The sequence below is a fragment of the Rhipicephalus sanguineus genome, chromosome 4 (genome assembly GCF_013339695.2).
Source record: "Rhipicephalus sanguineus isolate Rsan-2018 chromosome 4, BIME_Rsan_1.4, whole genome shotgun sequence".
Lineage (NCBI taxonomy): Eukaryota > Metazoa > Arthropoda > Arachnida > Ixodida > Ixodidae > Rhipicephalus > Rhipicephalus sanguineus.
The window spans coordinates 4,784,706-4,802,931 of record NC_051179.1 but is presented as its reverse complement, the minus strand read 5'-3'; the positions used below and the strand labels follow the sequence as shown (position 1 = coordinate 4,802,931).

Here is an 18,226-nt window from a genome sequence, read left to right as displayed (position 1 = left end):
AAAAGCATTTGGTTTTCATGTTATCGTATGTATGTCGGAGGACTGTAGCTGGCGGTCTTTCCGTGGTATTGCATTTCTCCACAACTGCAGTCGCTTTTCGTCTTTCGGCGCTGAGAATAGACACAGCTTTTCTTTGCACGTTTTGTAGCCAGATTTGCAATTTGGAGCGAAGCATTTTCGTCCCATTGTGGCCGCCGCATCAGCGGCACAGATCGAGCCACCATGGTTTCAGCCGTGGTTCCAGCTTGCAAAGTGAGCGGAAACACCGATGCGGTCACGTGCGTTGGTTTGACAGAGCGCAACAAACGCGACGCATCAGAGCGGATTTCAAGCTGTGGGATCACCTAATCACGACCACCGTGATCTGGCCATGATCATGACTCGAAGGCCGATTGCGACTTTGCGACGCTGGTTGCGTCGCGTAGGGACGCTCTTGCTCTTCGGACGCTTGCACTCACGGACGCCTCCGCATTTATCGAAGATGACCAAGCAGAAAGGAAGAGACGTCGCTGCAACGCTGGTTGCGTTGCATGCTTTCATTAGTGGCGCGTCCGTTCTAAGCGACGGCAACTCTTCAGTGTTGCTCAAGGCCTCTCTGGTGTAATAAATACACCGTGGATCTCTTTCTCAAAAGTTAAAGAGGTAAATTGCAGTTTAAATGCTCACGACTCACGCTGGCCACATGCTTTCAAATGCGCCGGAGCGGAGATATCGGCCCAGAGTATACCTGCTGCCACCTTGCGGAAAAGCGGCGGCAACTCGAGCACCGTGACACGTGTGGTGCATTGGCGGAGCGGCGCGTTGGGCCACCTGTTATTCTACCACCGTGGCCAAAACTACCAACTATGACGTAGTTCCGGTTAGTTCATTTCCACGCCCACACTTTTGGCGCGCTTGCTTGGGGGGAGCAAAACGAACTTTTATTTCGCGTATTTTAAAGCGCCTGCTGCCACAACAGCGGAAAAAATTACGCCATTGCGACAATAATGTTGGTCCTTGTTAACAACAAAGTTTTACTGAATTGTAAAACCACTTCAGCATCCCTTTAAATTATTTGTTTCTTCATGGGAGTCACGGCAGTGTTGAGAATGTGGCTTTGGTGACCTGCTCATGCAAATTGCAGCTGCGTGATGTCAGACAATGCTAGTTTTTTGCAGCCACTTTGTGGTCCCGATTGGATGGTCAGTTTAAATACCACCCTGCTTTTTGTTGTCATGAAAGTAGAGAAACTGACCAGAATGCCCCTTAATCAAAGAGTGTTTTGCAGGGATGCAACAGCTGCGCCAATTGCACCACTTTGATACAATTCCTTATTTTTGCGCCAAGCTGAGCCAAAACCGTGAAATTGGTTAAAATTGCGTCACGCTGCGCCAAAATGCCCGACTAGCGTAAAATTTTCTCAGTTGTGCAAATTTGAGCAAGAAATGGAGGCCGCGTTGGTCATCTGCAGTGTGGGCATCGTCATCCAATACAGACGCGCAGACCCCAACCCTAACCCCTCGCGAAAGAAAAAAAAAGTCAGTTTCACCGCAAGGACGAGGCAATGAATGCAATAGCAACAAATTGTAATGTTATACGAAGTGAGGCTGGCAGCTAACTCTTTTGTATCCGATCTCGCGTAACTCTACAAAACGTTGGTGTAAGAGAATATGGCCGCTCCAGGGAAAGATGCTCTTTCTGCACAGTGTCTTCGCATTGAGAGCACAGCACGTAGCAGGATATACGAGCCGCCCGCTGATGGCTGCCGAGATAGCGCACGCGCCAGCGATCGCGACCGCGGCCTTAGAATCAAAGTTCAAAGTTGCTACTCGAGCCACAGCCCCCCGCCCCCCTCTCGCGTCTTTTCATGCTCGTTCAAGACGGGCGGGGCGTTTCCTCTATGCTTTGATGGCAGGCTTCCCGAGCGGAGTGGTGTTATCGCATACGCCCTCCGAGCGACGGAGATGGGCTGGCTCGTTTGATATCTGCTTCAGCCGCGTTCGTCGCCCACATTCACGCGCTTTTACCTGCGGTAGAACATACTATGCACAGGGATATGTTATCAGTTTGGACTTTATACGGGAGATGACGGCAGAAACTTGTCGAGAGTGTCCATATAGTTGCTATCGCAATAGAAAAGGACAGCAGTTCTCAAATTTCCTGATGATTGTTTTACTGCGTGCAGGACGCTTTTTAAGCCACTTTAGCCGCAGTACACTGGTGTCCTGCGGAAAAGCATACCGAGATTTAGAAGGGGCTATTATTACTAGCTGTCAGGGACACAGCACATTTTGTTCCTTAATTACTCATTTGTGCACGCGCCATGTAATTACGAGTACTAGTATGATCGCTGACATCTAAAAAATTATTGGCAATCATTTGGAGCTGCTGTGTATGGCGTTTCTGCGGCCTTGAGCAACAATAAAAAAAATTGTATGCCAGTTTTCTTTTTTCGCTACCCCTACTTGCTCTTGCTTTACGAATCTCCCAAATTTCCAGGTTGCCAGGTTCGCAGGTCTACATTAGTATTTCCAGTGCCTGTCGAATTATTTGACAGGTCCTGCAAATGCTAATGTGTACTTAGTCATTGTTCGCACTGTGGGGTGGCCCAACACACTACTTTTATTGAAATAGCAGTGTTCATATGCACTGTGCATGAATTAACTGATGTTGAATGGTTTTTACATATTTTTGTTTTCTTTTCTAAAAATAAGCCTTCTTTGTTATACTGTTCCAAATTTGGGATTTCGGGCTAAAAAATTGAGAAAAAAAAATTCGTAACCTGCTCCAAATTTGGATTTTTGTGCTCCAAAAGCAACATTTTGCTGCTCCAAAAATTGCTCCAAATCCTATTTCGGCTGTTGCATCCCTGGTTTTGTTGTGCAGTGGGTACCCGAGATCACCCACCACTGCCAGAAGACTCCTTTTCTCTTGGTGGGCACTCAGATAGACCTTCGAGATGATGCTGCTACCCTGGAGAAGCTTGCCAAAAACAAGCAGAAGCCCATCTCGAATGAACAGGGCGAGAAGCTTGCCAAGGAGCTGAAGGCCGTCAAGTACGTCGAGTGCTCAGCCCTCACACAGGTAGGTCCCCTCCATTCGAATGGCGTCAGAACCAGTCTGTAGTGGTTCCCAAAAGTTGGCTTTGCGATGTGTAATGTGGTCAAGTGCACATAAGGGTGAAGCATACCAAGAATGGAGAGGGGCCACTGCATGTTTCTGACCACACACGTGCAGTCGCACAAGTCTTTGCTCGAATCCTCTCAAAAGAGGTGACCCTTGAGGATGCTTAAAAGTGATGGTATGTTTTCAGACCTGTGAAAGTCCTTCCATTCAAAATCCTAGTATTTCCTGAGCAGCTATGTGAGGAGCCTTGATATTAGAAACTGTTGTGTGGTATTGATATTGTATGGCTGACCTGTAAACTGCACCTAGTTTCAAGAGGGCGCACACAGACGGACCCTTGTTGCCCTAGATGACTGGAAGGCTTTTTCTTCTTGGTCGACCATTTTGGGTCAAGCAAATAGTCGCAACATTGGGAAATTGGTTGCAGATGCACTGGCGTCCTTTGATATTCCTGTCACCAACTGCATGGCCTTCGCCTTGGACAATGCCAAAGTTATGATAGGGAAGAAGAACGGCGTAGCTGCACTGCTGATGGAAGTGCATGAAAAAAATGGTGAAGTCTTGCAGCTGAAAGGCCTGCCTGCCTTGAGAGGTGGACACATTTCTTGTTGATATTTTCTATTGCCCGGAAAAAATGCAAAGAGAAAAAACACATTTGGGGAATTTTTTGAACAAAGCAAAATCAACTGCCAAAATGAGTGAACACAGTGGAACCACAATTATACGTTCCCTGGATATGCAAGAATGCACATTTTACGGCTCATCGATTCGGTCCTGGCAAACCCCATAGAAGTGTTGTATGAATTAAAAACCGACCCCGCATCATACGACGACTCTCTGGTACCTTCTGAGGAAAGATTGCCTTTGGCTTGAATCTAGCACGCTTCAAGTTTGCGCTTGTTTAAAATAAGAATGTATCCCCAGCCTTTTAATATAAAACTGACGGGCGCCAGTGTGAGGCATGTACAATTTGCCTTCTTAGAATGAACAAGTTATTCTCCTGGCAGTTCATTTTCTTCTGTGAACCAGTCTTTCTTGGCTTCAAGATTGCTTTTGGATACGTCTCGATTGTGTGCACGTTCGAGGGCCATTGCCCAGACAAGCTTGATCTACAAGGGGTAAGTTAAAGGGATCCTGAAACAATTTTAAAAATTTTGTCAGTGTTAAGGCCATAACATGATCAAATCATTCGCACCATAAATTAAGCAGCACACCTTGTATCAGGTCAGCTGTGGGCAATTAAATGGTTATCCTCCTTCTCACCACTGCCCTTAACTACAGTAGAACCTCGTTGATACATTCCCGCTTAGTACGATTTCCCAGCTCCTACGCTTCAAATCGTAAAAATTAAGGGGAGATGCAGGCAAAAAAAAACGAGAGTTTTCTAAAAAATGATCGATTTGTTGTTTTCACCTGTTTTGTGAAGATTAGTATCTCTACTGTTCCGAAAATAAAAAACAAAGTCGAGACTCAACTGGAAATGCGTTAAAATTGCGTCTAAAAAGCACACGGTGGCTGTTAACCTTGACCGAAAGTGTGACGTCTTCTAGCGCCTCGCGGCCAATAACGTGCAGCCGCTCACCATTGGGGACCGCATGAGGAGATCTTCAAATAATCACGGTTTCCCGAGCTGCAGAAGTGCAAGAAATAATAAAGAAAGCATGTTTTTGCCGCGCTTTTCGAGCGCTGCGACTGACTTTTAAATCACGTGGTACGGATCGGGGACTGCCATTGGCCGCTGCGCGCCTTGCGTGTAGCGAAGCCGGCTTGCAGGGTCGGTGTTTCATCGAGCTACGCAGCTGAACGTTTCTCTCGCGGGGAGATGTTATCAATCGGGACTTTATACTGAAGATGACTGCAACAGCGGTGCCCACAACCTGTCGAGAGTGTCGTCCATCTAGTTGCTATCGCAATAAGGAAAAATTATGGCAGCTTCGCTCTAGTGGTGCCAAGCCTAAAAGTGGCCTTCCTCGTTTCTCTTTACCTCTGCTTCTTGTAGCTCTTTTTTGTATCAAGTTCTTTCTCTCTATTGCTTCCTCTTTCTGTCTTGCTCTATCTCTCTTGTTGTCTTCTTTCCTTCTCCCTCTTTCTATGTCTTTTTCTGTCACTATATTTTTGTCTCTATTCCCTTCATTTCTCTCTGTTTTTCTCTTTCACGTGTTTCACGTGCTGCACTTCGCCGAGTTGAGTTTTCGTTTGACGCTCGCACCTGCTGTACTCGGTAGTGGGGCTTGCCCAATTCCTGTGATGCATACCCACCTGAGGAGTTTTGTACGACGGAGCAGAAGCTCTCGATAGCTTAAACAGCTTTGTGTTAAAAACTGAGGAGTCATTCCACTCTGTAAGCTGGACGACCAGCCAAGCTGTTTAGCGCACGGCATAAAGATGACATGGTGGAGGTCAGTTTGGTATGTAAGGCAAGTTTAACTACCGGGCTGTTAACTTTGAATACGCATTATTTTTTGCACTGCTCCCTAGAGGGCACCAGGGGCCGTATACAGCTTCGCTGTAGAGGGAAAGACAAGTTTGTTATTCCTACCGCCCCATTGAATGCACTTTCAGATAGATTCGCGGACATATGCTTGGCTTAAAACGGATCGCCATTTTTCAGGCATCCCGGCGCAAGCGCAAGCCATAGCCTGGAAGCACTGCGAGAATGCTCTTGCTACAGCATAGAGGCCTCATAGAGAGGGAAAGGTGTGTCGGAAGAACTTGGATTTCTGGGCCTAGCTAAGTGATGTCAAGTTGCACCCAGCAATACAATCGATCGAGAAGAGAAATAACCTGGATTTCGCCTTTGAGTCGTCTTAGGGGAAGGCATTGGTGACAGTGTGACTCTTTAGCATTGAGGCACTGTTGTATGTAGCAGTATTTGTCTACCACTTTTGCTGATAACCATATAGACGTATTTAGAGTCTTATTTCACAAAGGACAATTTTCATTATCCAGTATTCTTATTATTTGCTAGTTACAAAAAAAAAAAAAAAAGATCGCTGAAGAGGTTATTTGAGAACGCCCTTATTTTTGCATTATCGAGTGAAATATGGCGTGCTCCGAGATGATTTTCTTCATGACATTTGCAATGAATCCAAATATTTCTCGCTCTTCATAAAAGCCCCCATCGTAATTATTCAGGTGCTTGAATGTAAATGCAACTTGCTTCTTCAGTGTTCCAGCATGTGAAATTAGCTGCTCCGGAGTGGTCCAAGATGCAAAATTACCTGCTCCAAAGTGCTCCAAGATGATTATTTTCACTGCTCCAAAGTGCTCCAAAATGAAAATTTTGCTGCTCCAAAAATTGCTCCAAATCAGAAGTCCTCGGTAGCATCACTGCAAATACTATTTTGAATGCCCTGCCACGGTGGTCTAGTGGTTATGGCTCTCGGCTGCTGACCCGAAGGTCGCGGGATCGAATCCCGGCCACGGCGGCTGCATTTTCAATGGAGGCGAACATGTTTGAAACCCGTGTTTAGATTTAGGTTCACGTTAAAGAACCCCAGGTGGTCGAAATTTTCGGAGCCCTCCACTACGGCGTCCCTTATAATCATATCGTGGTTTTGCAACGTTAAACCCCAGATATTATTATTATTACCGTTATGAATGATATGTTCAGACTCGCCCAACTATAGCAATGTTAAGGTCTTTAAAATTATGCTTCTCACGTGGAGCAACGTATTATGCAATAAAAACTGTTTTCTGTATCGACTGATCTGCTAGCAAAACAGTTACAGTTCCCGCGAGCAGCAGAAGAGCATTGCACACCGTTTGTGTGCAGCAAAAATGTCCTTACTTATTATGGCTTGCGGGGCTTGTCATCATCGCAGTCGCGTTTAACCAAAACACAAACGCATCTTCTAAAGCGCTGACATCGCTGAAACGTGGACAGAGAGGTAGATTAAAAAAAGAATCACAGCATATCCACGGAGTGAATGATGATGAGTGGGTGAAGCTGCGGAGGTTCATCGGTAAACCGTGAATCTTCCGTGAATTCTGCCCAGTACATCATCACCGACGTGAGATCGGGCGCGTTTATACTAAAGGTTCGATGAGTTATGACGACTTGCAGCTCACTTTAATTTTACATGTACGCTGTGAATTTTCATTGTTTAGAAAACCATTGCTTTAGAAAACATCTGGCGTCTTTCGTTAAGCAGCTGGCATCTTTTCGTTTTGCTTTAGAAACATCTGGCGTTCTTTCGTTTCGCTTTTACAAAACATCTGGCGTCTTTCGTTGGTTTATTTCATCAATCAACGGCGTTTTGAACAAAATTTTTATTGTTTAATCACGCACTGGAGAAATCTCACCAGGCACTACCTTGGAGGTAAACAATGGCTGCTAATGGGAATGAGAGACAGAAGAAGTCGGCTTTTAGCTAACACTTACACTTCTACTAACGGTTCCTACTGGAACATGCCAATGGCTGCTAATGGGGAATGAGAGACAGAAGAATTCGGCTTTTAGTTAACGCGCACGCTGCAAATTTTTTATTGTTCAACAACGCACAGGAAAAATCTCCCACCGGCACCACGTTGGAGGTCAAAGCGTAAGACTGGTTACGCACTACGACTACTACGACTACGACTACGAGGGACGAACGGGTGCCGCCTTAAGGAGCTTCGCCCCTAAAAAAATATCTGGGGTTCTACTTCTCAAAACCACGATATGATTTGAGAGACGCCGTAGTGGAGAGCTCCGGACGTGTCGACCAACTGGTGTGGACTGACATCGCACAGTACACGGGCCTCTATAGCATTTCGCCCCCATCGAAATGCGACCGCCACGGCCGGTATCGAACCCACGACCTTCGGGTCAGCAGCCGAGAACCATAACCACTGCTCCACTGCGTCGGACGGAGCGAAAAACAAAGAAACAAACAAACAAAAAAAAAACCGTGCGTGCCGCTGCTCACCTGCGCGGTGTGTCGAACCGGAAGCCGCCGTATCCCATAGTTCCCCGCGATTGCTCATTTTACGGGTCACCTATTCTCAGGGATTTTGGATAGTCTGGAAGTATTCAGGGAAATGAAAGGGAACGAAAGTTGCGGTAAAGCTGGCTCGAGGTTTTGTGAACGCATTTTTCAGATCGAACGACCGCTGCGGGGAAGGGACGAACCTTGATGCTCTCCTCGCCTTCGGAGTGGTGGAGTAGGAGAGAGTCTGGCTAATACGTGGCATGTGGGTACCGTGAACCACGGCACATCGTATTGCGCATTGTTGTCAGAGTGTTCTGTGACTACGCGATGTAGTTCTGTACTCTTTGTCGCGCGTACTGTGTGTTAGCGCCCAATATGGTGTTTTTGTTATTGCCGCGTGCCAAGTAACGGGCATGATTAGTTGAAGAGGCGGTAGCAGTAGATGTATTAGATGTAACGAGCTTCAGTTATCTTGCAAGCGATCGCGATCGTTCAGGAAGCGGATCGACGAGATAAAAGACGACGACGCTTGTTGGCGGTTATCGGGGAGCTCACTCGCTCTGATCACGAACTTCAAAGATGCTGTTTAGGACCCTTTGAAGAATAGAATATATTTCCAGGCGAGAGCGAGCGTAACTGACAGGCCCATTTACAGCAAGTGAAAGCTTTTTTCTTTTTTTCCTGTGAGGGCACTGCTGAAACAAGTTTTAGGCAGTCGACCGATATTTTTTGGAGCTGCAGCTCGCAATTATCAGCCGCGACACTGCTTGTGTGGGTTTTTTGCTACAAAGCCGAATTACAAAACTTTTCAGAGCCAAGGCGTAGCGGCAACCGAAATTCGCGACACCAGCACGGGTCGATTCGTCTTGTTCATTCGGCGCGCGATGTCGCAAAACAGAAACCTGGCCACCATAATCGGATGTGCCGTAATTCAGGCTGTTGCTGTGCTTTCATGCGATCTTAGCCCGCAGCTATTTGGCCTTTTTTTTTTTTGCGATAGCAATTATATAGACACTCCAGGCGAATTTTTTGTCTTCGCCATGATCTTCCTTATCAAGTCCAAATCGCGATTAAGTCACCCCGAGCGTCTTATGTGTGAGGGAAAGTGCGCGAGCGCTGCCGACGAACGGGGCTTAAAGGGACCGACAACTGGTCACGTGTGATTAGATCTTGGTAAAAATAAAAAGACAGTGAAATATAGTGACGTATTCCAGCAACCTCTTCGCCTTGTGAGTAAGATTTATATGTTTAAATCGTGTTTGAAAGTAACAAAAAACGGTATGTGGCGCAGCCTAGCGGAAGAGCCCTGAAGCAGGATTATGAAGACGGTCACTTTGCTGTACATAGTCTGATGCTGTCATGCGCGCCATAATTAGTCCTCGAAGTTAGAGTATGTATATTATTATCTATCCCCGCTCTATTTTGTGCTGCTTACGAGTTAAAAGGAGTTGCACGGTGAGAAGCGGCGCCGCCTTCGCGGTAATTAGTGGACAATATCGAGCTGCGGTGTGCACGCATGCGCAGCAAATCGCCGCGCTCGAACACGAACCGCTCTCGCGCTCATTGTTTGCAGCATGGGTTGTCACTTGTGTTTACGACTTCATATTCGCCGCAGCTTGAAAAATTCTGATTACAAATGTTTCACAGCGTTTTCCACGTTACCGTTCCGCGATTAGACACTCTCACCGGTAAGCTATCCGTTGCGCGAAAGAAAATGGGCACCATAAAAATTGGTTGTCGGTCTCTTTAAGCAGAGATGAAACGAGGTGACCGTCCTCTTCGCGCGATGGGCACAGGAGGTGGGAGCCGGAGGGTTGGGGAGGAGGGGGGGGGGGCTGCGTGAGTCCGACAGGAAGTGCGTATTGTGTACCAGCGGGTGCAGTCGCGTGTGCCGCGATATCTTTAGAGGGTATCAGCAGACGGCCCATACCTTTGAGGTGTTGTGCTCTAATTGCAAAACTTTCGTTAAAGCCATAGCAGTGGCGGATCCCGAGGGAGGGGGGCGGTAGCGGCGATCGCCTCCCCCCCATCCAAAGCCAGCACCCGCCCCCTCCCTTCAGTGCCTGTCGTCCACCTCCGTTGTCTGGCTGCTTGTCGACTTTCCCTCCTTTATCAGGTTGCACTGCCTACCATTGCCCAAAAGGGGTAAAGAGAATTTTGTCCTTGCTCTCTTCCTCTCTCCTCATCGCTCTGCCCTTTCCTGCTTCCCTATGCACATTTCCAACGAAGGCTTCTTAGGCGCCGCCATAATCCCCATGGGCTGTTAATATGCGTGACCCACCAAAATGCACTGCTGAGGCGGTAGCTACAGCCTTTGTACTCCCCCTCCCCCCCCCCTACCTGATCGAATGATGGACCCCCCCCCCCCTTCCAGTGTTGACACCTGGATCCGCCCCTGAGCCACAGATAGGTCACTTCTCTTACTGCAGTGGCTGCGTTTCCTGAAGGAGGGAACTCCTACTTGTTGCTATCGGATTCATTATTTCGCTCTCGCGTTGAAACTGCGACTTTTTTTTTTTAACGTGCGACGGTTTTCTATGTTGCGCGTTCGTGGAGTGCAAATGGTTCGGCTGGTCAACGTGATAGCAAAGGCGTCGCACTGCTCTGGGCAACGCGCGAGGATTTGACAACAAGCAGGAGCAGCAGAATAAGCGCAATTCCACAGTGTGTTAAACCTGCATTTGTTTCGTCTCTACACGTGACACTCTGGCAAGGCATCTAATTGTGATTGCTGCACCTCAGGCTCAACAAAATTGATTTTTTTTCACGCAAAAAATGTTTTTCACGTTGCCTTATTAGTCGAGCATTCTTGTGGCATTTTCAGTTTAAAATTAATCCTTCGGTAACTATGCCTTGCATGAAAGTTCGAATTTCAGTTTAATGAAGTTTCGATGTAACGAAGTAAGTTGCCGCTTTTACCAACTTCCCTATATTAAGGTTTAACTGTTCTCTGTACTATTCAAATGGGATTAAGTCACCTTTATTTTTCAACGTGTGTAGTAGAGAGTGGTATCATCGAGCGACATGGCGTCTACTCATCTTGACATAAAACAAAGTTGTTTCACTCAGGGAATTTTAGCGAAAACACTCAGGGAAAACCTGGAAAACTGAGGGGAGTTTAGAAATGTCAACTCGGTAGACACCCTGGTTACGAAAAGTGCGCGCAAGCTAACTTCGTGCTTTCAGTTGCTCACGCACGCCATGAACACCCAGGCGTGTGTGTACGGGTGTGTTTAGGTGTATGCGTGTTTGTATGTGCGCCTGTTTTTGTATCTGCGTGTTTGCATGTGTGTGAGTGCATGTGCGTGCCTGTGTGCACGTGCGTTTGTGTGTGCATGCGTACGCCATCGTGTGCGTGTGTTTTGTCTTCACGCTTGTGTGCGCGCGCACGCATATGTGTGTGTGTGCATGTATGCGCCTGAGAGCGTTTTTGCATGCCTGTATTAATGCGATAGCGTTAAAGAGCTCGTTTCGCAGAAATTCCGCTGTTGGCGTCGGCGTCGTTGGTTGTGAGCGAAAAATCATCTTGTCCGTGACTGAAAAATCGAGAAAGCTGCTAATAAAAAAATAAAAATGTTTGGTCCGAGTGAGAATCAAACCCAAGCCGTCTGCATGGCAAGCAAGTGTTCTACTGCTCAGCCACGCCTCTGCTTGGAACTGCACTGAAAGTAACTTTCATGTTTCACAAACATATCCGTCCTGTATACAGGCATCACAGTACGAGATGTAATATCGCAGTAATATTGCGTAGTACAAGCGTACATTGCATTCGGCTGTCACACCATGTGAATATCGTAACAACTTGATGGTTTAAAGGGACACTAAAGAGCAAAAAGATTTTTCTCATATTAGTAAAGTACTCTTTCACGATACCAAAAACACCACCGCTTGCTGCGAGAAGACGCTTAGTAAGCGAGAAAACACGTAAAAAGAAAATGTGGGTGGCGACGCCACCTTGAAGTTTCCGCACCATTTGCCGTGATGTCACATGTTTTGACGGCGCCTACTAGGGACTATGTAATTCCTAATCGGTAAAAATGGAAGTACATTGCCCTCTGAGGGGGCCATGACTTCAACATACCAAGTTTGGGGTAATTTTGTTGAGCCAATGGCGCCAAAATACGATAAATACACTTTGAAATCCGTGACGTCACACGGGGAGATTTCGGGGTGAAATTTACAAATGAAACTGAACTGGATTTTCTCCTCTATTAGTAAACTATGGATGGCGAAATGAATGACATTAGAGTTCTCGGAGCCCAATTTATCGATCTAAACCAATACATTACTGTGCGTATTCCCTTAAGACCACGTAGTGGGTGCATCGCAACTTGGAAAAAGTTTCTCGCGCATAATTGCTCCTGGTTTAAAGCATGCTACCCATTACATCGGGCACACACCTTAGTGCGCGCATTCTGTTGAACACGCGTAGTGGGTGCGCTGTTACTTCATAAAAAATGTCACGCGCACAGACGTTCTCTCACGCCGCGAGGCTCTTGACACGCTTGTGATGGATTCTGTGTCGTCTGCAAGCGCCAACCACACTGCGGTGTGGGCATCAGTGTCAAGTGGTGCACGGCAGCGAGTGCGGCCACGCAAGACGGAGGCAGAGGAGGCACGCACCAAAACTCGGCGTGCTGCGGCTATGCGACCACTTTGTGCTTCGTCAATTACATTGCAGTAATGCACAATGTGAACTTCTCGAGTGACAACATACAATAAGAAGTATGCACTAAGTGGTCGAAGTACGCACTAGGGGCGGGATATCGCTATCGCGTTCAACTCTTAAAGGCGAAGCTTTAGCGTCCCCCAAATTTTTTGGCCTGTGTGTACGTGCGTCTGCACACGTGTGTGTGTGTGTACGTGTGCGCCTGCACGCATGTGCGTTTGTGTGTATTCGCGTGTGTGTATGTATGTGCATGCGTATCCGCGTGTGTATGTACGTGCATGTGTGTCTGTATCGTGTATGTATGTACGTGCATGTCTATCGCTTGTGTATGTATGTATGTATGTATGTATGCATTGTGGGTTCTGGGCTTGCTGCGTCCTGTCCGTAGTTCGAGCAAGGACGGCAGAGGCTTCAACTCACAACAAACAACAATAATTTATTCAACTACGCTGCATACGGCGGGGTAGGTCCAGGGACACGAGACAACAAGGCGGCGACCATGACCGGCGGCAGGAGCAATCGGCCAGCGCGGGTGGCAGCATCCGTCCTTCCTGGCAGCCAAGGCACCTCTCCCCTGGGCAGCGCACAGGCTGCCCCTTTTAAGCCGCGCAGCTGGGCCACGCGCACCACCTCTGCGCAGCATGTGGCGCTATCTCGCGATAGCCGGTGGGCGTGGTTCCCACACGTCCCCCCCCTCAAAATGACGTGGTGGGGACTGGATGGTCCGGAAGGTCCGGCTGCAGGGACCCTAAAGCATAGCGAGGACAATGAAAACCAGTAAACATTCTCTTCTTGCCACCAACAAAATTATGCGCATTCAACGCATAATGCGAACGGGACATTAGAGTACTTTGGGAAGGCCTACGAATGCTTCCTCCTCCCTCCAAAATTCGCGGAAAAACGGAACTGGAAAAAAATACAAGTACAGGGAATGAGTCATTTTCGCAAACCCCTCTTGTCCGTCACCGGGGACGCAGGCTGTACCATTTGCTTGGTGGCGTGGGTGACTGGGTGGCCAAGCCCTGGTGAGGCATATCTGGATCACCAGCTGCTGCGTCTTGCGTTGCATAAAATGGTTTCAGATCTGAGACATGAATGGGGCCACACGCTTGATTAGTTAAGCAATCTTTCAGCATGTACGAGAGCCTGGATTTCTGGGTGATTCTATACGGTCCGTCCCACCTGTTAGCTAAGGAAGCGGCAAATCCTTTTGAGGCGTCGCTGAGCGGGTGTATCCGCTTCAACACCAACTCCCCAACCTCAAAGCTAACGTTTGTCGACGCTTGTCATACTGTCCTGCCTGTTCCATTCGGGACACACCGAGGTGCTGTCTGGCTTGTTGTACCGCGTGGTTAGCCTCTGTCTCAGGTCCCCTGCAAACTTTGAATAAGGCCTTGAAGAAGTGGTTGCACATGTCAAAGCACTGTCCCGCAGAAAGCTCAATTCTTTGCCCAGGTTAAGTTGAGCAGGAGTGACCAACTAAAGCACTGTCATGGTAGTACTTTATGAATGATTTGCGAAGTTTGCGAGGAATAACAACTCGAAACGGTGACTCCATACTGCCATTGTCAACCTGAGGAAAGTACCGGAACAAGAGGCCTCCTTCTCCGAGCAGGTAGCAGTCGGTCTCCTCGTTGCTTCCGGTGTCAGTTGGATCATGAGCCGCTAGCTTTTCTGACACCTTACGACAAAGGCCATCACCTCTGCTGTGCTGCAAGGAGCTCCTGTTTACTCGCCAAAGTACCCCAACGTGACTGCATTGTCACAGCTGGTGTCGTAACCACACACACTTTTTCCGGCTTGACCTGGGGTACAATAGACAAAGGTGCACGTGAAAGTGCGTCAGCAACTGTGTTAGTGCTACCCTTCTTGTACTCAATGACATAGTCGTAGTGCTGCAAGGTAAGCGCCCATCGGGCCAATCGTCCCGAGGGATTAGGCAATCGTTTCAGCCAAGAGAGCGCTTGGTGATCAGTCTGAATGACAAACTCAGCCCCGTCCAAAAACATGTCAAACTTCTTTAATGCGAAAATGATAGCCAGGCACTCTTTTTCTGTTACCGAGTAGTTACGTTCCGCCCCGGTCAGAGTGTGACTTGCGAAGGCAACGGGCCTCAGAACGCCTGCGCATTCCTGTAAAAGTACTGCACCAAGTCCGTAATCGCTGACGTCTGTCTGTAACACAAAAGGTTTGTTAAGATCTGGCAGCTGAAGGGAGGCGTTACTGGTGATAGCTTTCAGAAGCGTGTCGAAAGCTGCTTGTTGCTCACCGCTCCAGAGCCATTTCGCGCCTTTCTTCAGCAACTGAGTTAGTGGTCGGGAGATGTCTGCGCACTGCGAAATGAAGTCATGATAAAAAGCAATCATTCCGAGAAACCTTTGCAAGCTCTTAGTATTCTGGGGTGGGGGGTAATCTGCAATTGCCTTTAGTTTATCTGGGTTTGGTTTTAGTACGCCGTTGTCAACAACAAACCCAAGAAGGTTGATTTTGTTAGTAGCGAGCTGCAATTTTCCCTGATGAACAGTTAGACCGGCTGCTGACATGCGCTGTAGCATCGTATGTAAGTGTTCAAGATGCTCTTCAAACGTGCGCGAAAACACCGTCACATCATCAAGATACCAAAGTGCATAATTAAACTTTGCATCACCCAAGACCATATCCATCGTGCGCTGATAGGAACTCGGGACTATTGGAAAGACCAAAGGGCATGCGCACAAACTAGAACAAGTCTCTATTACATGTGAATGCCATTTTCGGGATATCGTCAGGGTGAACCTCGATTTGCAGATACCCACGAGAACAGTCGATAGTGGTGAAGAACTTTGCGTTTCCCAGCGCATAAGTTATGCTCAATATTGCTGGCAAAGGGTAGGAATCTCTCACCGTGACTGTGTTGAGCCTGCGGTAGTCCACACAAAGACGTGCCGTACCATCTTTCTTTGGGGCCAATACCACAGGGAAGGCCCACGGACTATCCGAGGGTCGTACGGCTCCTGTGTCGATCATTCCGTCCAGGGCTTTATCGAGAACGGCTCGCTTGTGCTGGCTCAGCAGTGTCGGGTTGCAATGCCATGGCCGGGTGTCGCCGGTGTTGATGCGATGCACTAGAACGTCGGTCTTCCCAGGACGTTCCGTAAACATTCGTGAGAATGGTGTCAGTACGGCCTCTAGCTGCTTCCGTTGGTGGTTTGTTCCCGTGAAGTTGCTGAGGGACTGCATGACTGCTGACGGCAGAATGGTGTGCATGGCTGCCGCGCCTTCCGCGTGTCTTGGTACAGGCACGAAGTCTTATCTTCTCTGCAAAGGGTGTTGTCTCGGACTGTCCGTGAAGGCGGTAGCCTCTTGCAGGAAAGTCGAGTGTGAACCCCTTGTCTGCAAGAAAATCTGAGCCGAGAAGCATTGGCACTGATAAACCAGGCAAATAACCAAATCGCTGGCGCTTCGTTTTGCCATTAAAGCTTATCCATAAACGAACACAACCTTCAGCACTTGATACGTGGTTTGATGCTATCTGCAATTGAACATTTGTGTTACGAAACTTCATTTTTTTTAGCTTTACACTTCTCCATCAACACGTCACCGATGAGCGAGATTCCTGAACCGGTATTAAGAAGAGCAGGTACGGTAATGCCCAGAGCTTTTAACTTTCATCGTTGGTTCTGGAGACTACCTGCGTTATGCGGCAAACAGAGGGAACGATGACTGACTCACCAGCTTAATGTTCCTCCATTATTACACGCCCCGGACTGCGTTCTACGCTCCTGGCATTGACGGCCGTGGGCTGCGACACACCGCCAGTGTTTAGTGTCGCCGGCCGAAGCAGTTTCCCGAACCTCCTGCATTCGCGCTATGGCGCGCAAAGCATTGCCGCCTCACATGACCAGTTTGACCGCACTGGTAGCATAAGACATGCGTATGTCTGCGTTGGCCAGTTAACCTATCCCTGAAATCGCGCCTTTCGGCGGAGTGGCCCCCGGAGTACCCATAACAGGAGCGCCTGTCGCAGTCGGCTCGCGCAGGACTTGTGAACCCAGCGTATCGGGACTGGGGGTCCGACCAACTATGCTCTTGTATGGCTCGAGTAAGGAGCGAGCGCTCTGCACTATGACGCTGCTCCGCGGACACATGCTCCCAGGGACAGCTTACCCCTGATACGGTATACAATGGGGCCCCGCGCTGCCCTTGCTCATGTGCGAAGGGGTCCAGGGCGCGGGAGGAGATAGCCGTGAATGCGCCTGGGCTCGTCAGGTCGCATGAGGGACTGGCTATGGGGGCATGCCAAGCCAGTGACGTCTCAAGAGCAGATTGCGGTGCTGGCGGTGGCATGTAAGTGCTCTCAGCTAACAGGGCGTTTTGAGCACGGCCTCCCGTGCGAGGTGCTCAAGGGTTTCGAATGTGCGCCCATAAAGAAATGGCCTGAATCTGGGATGACTCTGTCGAATGACCCGAGCTACTTGGTCCCTTTCCGAGGCATTCGGTGCTGCTCGGCGATGCAGTTCCTGCATCGTCCGGACGTACTCGAGGAAACTTTCGTCCGGATGCTGGGTTCTTAGTTCGAGCACGCGCTGGACTCGCAGCTCGTACCCAGGGGGCAGAAATTCCTCTCGGAAGCGCTGTTCAAATTCTGCCCATGTGGTGAAAGGCGTTTGTAGCCTCCACCACCGTCCTGCGGCATCCCTTTAAGCCAACGGCAGGATTCGAGCCATCACGTGCGCTTCCGAGGCACCGGCCGCTCTGACATACCTGTCTATTTCCTCTAGGAAGTCAGCCACTGATTGCGGGTCGTTGTAACCCGTGTATGTGGGTAGCGTGGCCGGAGGTAGGAGCTGTGGTTTGCCGGCCCGAGTGCCCATGCGGTCCATGACCGTGTTGCACAACTCAGCGACACGCTGAAATGTGTTAAGCTGCTGTGCCAGCAGCTGGTCAACCTGCTCGTGCGAAGAATCCTGCTCGCCGCCGGTAGGCACGATCGTCCCGGACCGGAGGTGCTTTCCGTCTGCCTGCGCCATGAAGAGGGGGAAAAAAAAAACCCCGCGCTACGAAACAACACGCACAAGAGTGTGCTACACGGAGACTCAACGAACAAGACGAGGGACTGGACCTACGTCTACCGTGCTATTCCTACGGGCGGGAGCAAAAACCACGTTGGGCGCCAGCTGTGGGTTCTGGGCTTGCTGCGTCCCGTCCGTAGTTCGAGCAAGGACGACGGAGGCTTCAACTCAAACAACAATAATTTATTCAACTCTACGCTGCATACAGCGGGGTCGGTCCAGGGACACGAGACGACGAGGCGGCGACCATGATCGGCGGGTGGCAGCATCCGTCCTTCCTGGCAGCCAAGGCACCTCTCCCCTGGGCAGCGCGCAGGCTGCCCCTTTTAAGCCATGCAGCTGGGCCACACGCACCGCCTCTGCGCAACACGTGGCGCTATCTCGCGATAGCCGGTGGGTGTGGTTCCCACAGTATGTATATGCGTGTCTAGTACGATGTGTTTGTGCGTGCGTGTCTGTATCGCGCGTGTATGTGTGTGCCTGTATCG

The 18,226-nt window shown here is 49.0% G+C and overlaps 1 protein-coding gene across 1 annotated transcript in view; it reads left to right on the top strand.

Moving 5' to 3' along the window:
* LOC119389307 (cdc42 homolog) overlaps positions 1-18,226 on the top strand; it is a 66,038-nt gene that overhangs the window by 33,384 nt on the left and 14,428 nt on the right. Inside the window, exon 5 of the mRNA XM_049414387.1 lies at positions 2,866-3,063. Within this exon, the coding sequence (XP_049270344.1) occupies positions 2,866-3,063 (198 nt within the window). The remainder of the gene's footprint in view (positions 1-2,865; positions 3,064-18,226) is intronic.